At 41.6% G+C, this 6558-nt stretch overlaps 1 protein-coding gene across 1 annotated transcript; it reads left to right on the forward strand.

Moving 5' to 3' along the window:
• Nucleotides 1-2749: 2749 nt before the first annotated feature.
• Nucleotides 2750-5256, forward strand: LOC146685907 (uncharacterized). The gene has a single exon (XM_085442044.1). It carries the CDS (start codon nt 3592-3594, stop codon nt 5149-5151), a length of 1560 nt encoding a protein of 519 aa, XP_085298170.1. The 5' UTR covers nt 2750-3591; the 3' UTR covers nt 5152-5256.
• Nucleotides 5257-6558: the final 1302 nt, after the last annotated feature.

Here is a 6558-nt window from a genome sequence, read left to right on the forward strand (position 1 = left end):
CACACTGATAAAATATTATAATATGCTATTGCTGTCATATAAGACAAAGAGGATAATATTAACAATGACATAATATTAATATGAAGAGGCACCTTAATCGGTTATGATGTGAGGTGGATAATTGTTAAGCAGTAGTCTGCATCAAGCTTAAGGTTTGCTGAAACTCAGTGTAATGACATGTGAGATGAAGACAATACAGAGAATAACTAAACTAATGAAGTGCATAGAGGCACTTGACCAGCTTGAAACCTATCATCCTAGAATGACACATTGCTGAGATATAGAGCACACCTATAATAACAACCAATAAGCAAAACCCTGTAGACAACAGCTAAAACTACAGGATTGAGAAGCTGAATTAAATATGTAGACACTGCTAAGCTGATGAGCATGTTCCACATTTTCTTTTCTTTTTCTTTTTTGTTTCTTTTAGAGCAGAAGCTGCTGTAACACACCCAAAGAAAGACTCTAGGTCTGACCAACCGTCTCAGTCGTGGGCAAAAAGATGACAGTCAATAAAATTCTAAAAGATAATTTATTGACGAAAAATATATCAAGAGATAAAAGATAAAACAGTCCAGTGTCCCACTTATGAATTGTATAAAAACACACAGTCCCAAGGCCAGAGCCAGCTATGCCACACGGCCAAGTTGCACCCCACATGTTGCCTTTAACAGGGTTAGAAGTTGTCCTTGGAGACCCACCACCCTGCAAGCATATAGTCAGTGGTGACTCAAGCCTCTGCAACTCTGCTGCCTTTAGGCTGTGACATATAATAGGCCCTGGACTGCACAGAGAGACAAAACAACACAGCAGTGTTTGTAGTGTGGGCTATATGTAGACCAGTGTATCAGTGCAATCAAGTACACCTGCCTCTAATTAGTCCAACCCCATTCCAGCCATTGGCTCACCAAAAATGTGACAACCACAAAACCACTCCCAACCCAGTGCAACTTCACACAATAATATGGAGCTGAATTAACACAGGCACATTAGTCTACCATGTTACAAGCTGCATGCTATTAAAAGCCAACATATGCAGACTTCTGCCTTGTTCGGGTGGCAGCATTTTTCTTTTTCTTTTGTGTCCTGACACGTTTATGTTTTTTGTTTTTGTTTGATTATTTTGTTGGTTTTGGAAACGAATTTAAACGAACTTGTGACAATACTTGAGAATCACAGTGACACATAGTGATTAGGCATATGATTGAAAAATGCCTAGGTTTAGAGCTGTGAGCTATGAGCTGTGAGCAATGCAAAGTTAAATATATATATATATATATATATATATATATATATATATATATGTATATATATATGTATATATATATGTATATATATGTATGTATATGTGTGTGTGTGTGTGTGTGTGTATATAAATGGGAAACAACCCTAACTTGAAAGTTTGAAATGTGTGAGATCCATGAATTGTTTGAAAAACTAGAAATTATTTAAAATTGCCTTAAGTGAAAATGTAGTGTTGCATCTATTCTCCCAAACCAAGAAAAAAAAGAAGAATCATTCTGTAACTTAAAAATAAGGCTGACGTGTTGACAACAGACTAAAACACTAATCCGCAGGTGGCTATCAGGAACAGAGAGGCGAGCAAAGTCACAAACACCAAGGCTGCAGACAGCCACGCAGAAACAGCAGATAACATAGAGACAACGCCTGCTAGAACCGTGGAGAGGAAGGTCACTTCCCACGAGATTGTAGGAGTAGGCCACAGAGAAATAATCCAAAACAGTTTTGAGGCAGCCATTTAAACTTACAGTTTTCAAAGGACAAATTAGTTGTAAAGTCAGCTGCAGGCCACACAACTGTACAACAATTAACTGCCCCTTTAGAACTAGTACATACAGCAAGTGGCCGCAGGTGCTTTATTAAATGCATATGACCCGTCGTGTCCAGTAACTTTGCTAGGTAGAGACGCTCTGACAAAACTTAAGATAGCAGTCATGCCATTCTTTTCTGGTATTAGCATTTGACCTTACAGCACAGGCCGAAATTGTGTAGGTTACGCAGTAACCACAGATAGTGAAATAATAGAAGCAAAACCATTTTCTTCTTCATGTTCTGCACAGAGCGCTGAGCTGATAGCTGTGATACGCGAAAGCTAAATACACAAAGACAAACTAATAAACATACATACAGACAGCCAGTATGTTTTCTCTGCTGTGCATCATTTTGCAAAAAATTTGGCATAACAGAGGAATGATTACACCAACTGGAAAACCGGTTCACCATGCCAACCTCTTACAACGCCTACTGACTCTTTCATTACTACAGGCAACAATTTGCTGACAGAGCAGCAAAACAGGCGGCACAAACGGCAAACATCGCATTGATGGCAGTAAACACACATCAGATTCCACTGGATGTGTTGCAAAATGAACAAAAAGCAACAAGCACAGCAGAGCAGGCAAAATGGCTAAAACACGGTGCAGTTCTGACAAACGACTTAATGATGTGTTATGGCAAGCCAGTGTTGCCAAAAATTCCTCCACAAAATGGCGGCATTAGTGACTCATGGCTGTACGCATTTGTCATCGGGGGGGGAATGCCCTGTATTGTCAACTCTCATTTCTACACTATAAATTTTGAATCTTCAGCAAAACAATTTGTCAGAACGTGCATGACGTGTCAAAAATATAATGCTCAAGGTAATCTGCGACCAAAAAGAGGCCGTTTTCTCACTCCACCTTATCCTTTTCACACAATTCATATGGATTTTATTGAGCTAAGCGAATGCCAAGGGTAAAAATACGCCCTAGTGGTAATAGACGTGTTCTCAAAATGGCCGGAAATCTATCCAGTGAAAAAGGCAGATGCAATTTCAGTAGCAAAGTGCCTGTGCAATCACTTCATACCCACATATGGCATCCCAGCTTTGATACGATCAGACAACGGCACTCATTTTGTAAATGATGTCATCACTAAGGTCTCTGAAGCACTCGGTTTCAGCATAAAACACCACTGTGCTTATCACCCTCAGAGCGCAGGCCTTGTAGAGAGAACTAACGGCACTATAAAACAAAGGCTCAGGAAATGCATGGCAGAAACAGGAAGGCCGTGGCCTGAATGTTTGGGTTTAGTGAAAATGTGGATGCGCTTAACGCAAGGCTCCCATAAACTAACTCCATTTGAAATCATTCATGGCAGGCCGTTCCCACTGCCGATCACCAGTCAACCAATAGACAAAGCAATCAGAGAAAACACATTAGCAGAATGGATGTCTAAGCTGTTAGAAAACAAAGAGATCATTGTACATAATCAACAACCTGATGATGTTTCTCCAGTGTCTTGCAGACTAAAGCCCGGTGACTGGGTTCTGATCAAGGTGCTCCAAAGGAAAAACTGGAGCACACCCAGGTGGGAGGGGCCATACCAAGTCCTCCTCACTACACCGACCGCTTGCAAAATTGCGGAACGACCATCCTGGATCCATCAGAGTCACTGCAGGCGAGTCAGTGAAGCCATCTAAACACAGCTGACGGCAGGCTTGCCCACTTGTTGTGATCTCGCCCGGTGGAGGGGTCAGCTTTCCTGGCCGGGGGGTCTACTCGCGACAGGAGGGTGTGTCCCGTCGTCATGAGGTGGTGGCTCTTAACAACTGCAGCGGCCCTGACCATGGCCGGGCTCCTCACCTTTGCTTCCGTGAGGGACAACAAGTCACGCTATATGGAGAAAAGGCAGACACTGTATGACAAAGGAAAGTACACCAAGTTTCCCCATGGCTACGCCACTAACTTCTGGTGGCAGTTTATGAACACTACAGCTCACTTGAATAACAAAACTGACTGCTATGCATGTACCCATATGCCCCTATCCTCACAGACGTCTGGCCTGTGGCCGTACAGCATACCTGAAGATCGCAGTTGGTGCCTGTTGGGCCTGGCAACACATCCAGGCTACGGTACTCTTTGGTCCAAAGCCAACTACAGCATCCCAGCGAAAGCAACCTGGAGGTCATCATCACCCACAAATGTGAACTGTTCCGGACAGACCTACCTACTGACCTGGCCCCAAGTCTCAGACCCGCTGCCTGATGTAATTCTACTGAACAAACTGAACGCATCACAACTGCCAGTATGTGTGATGAACAATGGATCGCGGGCAGTGGGGGAGCTGCCTACTCACCTATGTAAGTACATATACACTTTCTGCCCACCAAGGAACGAGAGTAAGTGTATGGCCTGTTCAATCAACGCCACCTGTGCCAGTAACACGACGCTGATGAGCCTCAACTGTCGCTCCGACTACAGCTACCGAATGCCACTACAAACAAAGACTCAGTACCAGACAGGATGTGCACGGACGGCACCCAGCAGTAGAGGAACCAGAGTTTTGGCTGACTGGTACTTCCTATGTGGCAATAAGGCTTATCTGTCACTCCCTGAAGGTTGGGGGGGTCTGTGCGCCCTGGTGCAATTATCAGATCACGTTTTCTTCATGCAAAGTGTTGCACATCACCCAAGCAGCCGGCAGAGACGTGAAGTGGACATCGCCTCACCCAATTCTTTCGGCATTACAGTGGACACTGGAGTGCCGGGAGAGTTTCGCATCTGGGGAGGAGGAGTGAAATTCTTACAGAGCTTGATCCCCGGCATTGGAGTTGCCGAGGTGCGGGATCATGTGGAAATCAACCGATATGCTCTGCTACGACACATCAACTTGACTAAGACCCTGGGAACTGCCTTAGCAGGAGAACAGCAGGCCATCAGAACGATGGTGCTGCAGAACAGACTGACACTAGACCTGCTAACAGCATCACAAGGAGGAGTTTGCAAGCTGATCGGGGAAACATGTTGCACTTTTATCCCTGATGGATACGAAACTGGAGGAGACATTTATGAAGCTTTGCAGAATTTGACCGCTCTGCAAAAATATGTCACTGACCACACACCTGGAGCAGCTACAGCACAAGGCTGGCTGGACTGGCTGTTCAGCGGTTCATGGCTGGCTGCTGTAGCAAAGCCATTTTTCCTTCTAGGTCTCATCATGATAGCACTGCTCATATTAGTGTTGTGTGTGTTGCCATGCCTAAGAGTAATGATTTCAAAGATGATAACAACTACAATGACTGCTTATGTTGCCGTGCCTGAAGAAGACCAGCATCCCGTTGCAATTCTGTTAGAGGAGAACTTGTAATAACTGCTAATGAATGACGTGGTGATTAAAAATGACTTGTCAAGTGATCACGCACTGATTAAAACATTAGTAGGTTATGCAGGTTTTCATCCTTTTATTTTTTGAAGTTTTTCAGTTTTAAACATAAAGTTTTTCATTTTAAATATAAAGTTTTCATCCTTTTATTTTTTGAAGTTCTCATCCTTGTATTTTTTTGAAGTTTTCATTTTACATATTAGGTTTTCATCATTTTTAAATACAAAGTTTTCATTTTAGTTTTCATCCTTTTATTTTTTGTAGTTTTTGTTTTAAAATATAAGGTTTTATCCTTTATTTTTTGTAGTTTTAGTTTTATTATTTTTTCTTGTTTATTCCACTTGTTATTTCATTTACTATGATTTTCATTTACTATGTTTTTTTTTTTATTATTTTCTTTTGTTTTATTCTTTAGACCAAATGACTTCCATTTCTGCTATGCTGACATTTTGAAAATTAAAAAATTGCTTAAGATACTTAATAAATAACCTTCACAGACAATTGTTGTATACATTTAAAATAAGTTAAAACAGGAGGGAATGTTACAGGAAAAATGATTCTATGTTTCTTTACCTTCTTTTAAATGTACAAAGATGCCTTTTGTCTGCCCTCTGCCTATGGTTAGATTAGTTTAGAATTATCTTTTTAGACTTTCCCAGCAAACACATCTTGTTTCTGGGACATATTGTTTTAGATTGTTTTATCTTCCCTAGCTGTCTGCTGACGAGACTAGCACCATATATGGAGTTGTTTTATTTTATCTGTTTATTATTTTCTTATCCTGTTCTCACTGTCTTTCCTATAAAAATTACCAAGCCACTGTGCATGGGGTGAGTTGTTCTTCGCAGCTCACCCGTGTACACGTTTGATAAAGAAAGTAAAATTGTCTCATTGTGTCTTTATTTCTCCTGGGTCTTTTACAGAGTTTTCCCCCAACAATAATGAAATTGTCTCTTCATGCAACTTGGTGCTTGATGAACTCATTTCTAACTGCATCCACATCCAGTTTCATGAAGCATTTTGTGACAGCTTACTCACACACCACATGACTCAGTTTTGGGAAATGCAGGATGTTACAGTCATGTTCCACTGGTCTGTTTAGCTCTGTCAGCACAGTTCTCACACGACTGAATGTCCACCACATCCTGAAAGGTAGCTAGGCAAATTCCACAAACCCATATCACAATGCAGACAGTGTCCTGTCACATGTGGGCTGTTAGCATTATCTGCGGTTGGCTTGAGCACAGGGATATCCAAGGAACTGTGTATTTATCAATCAACTCTATAATAACCCCCAGAACATTTTAGTGACTAGCAGGTAAACAGACAGACTGAGACAGACTAAACAGTAGATGTTGTTCTGTCATTTGTGATATTAAGTGTAACAAAAAT

The sequence above is a fragment of the Copadichromis virginalis genome, linkage group LG19 (genome assembly GCF_057382275.1).
Source record: "Copadichromis virginalis isolate Kocher_CV1m ecotype Utaka linkage group LG19, C_Virginalis_male_GT1.1, whole genome shotgun sequence".
In the NCBI taxonomy this organism is placed as follows: Eukaryota; Metazoa; Chordata; class Actinopteri; order Cichliformes; family Cichlidae; genus Copadichromis; species Copadichromis virginalis.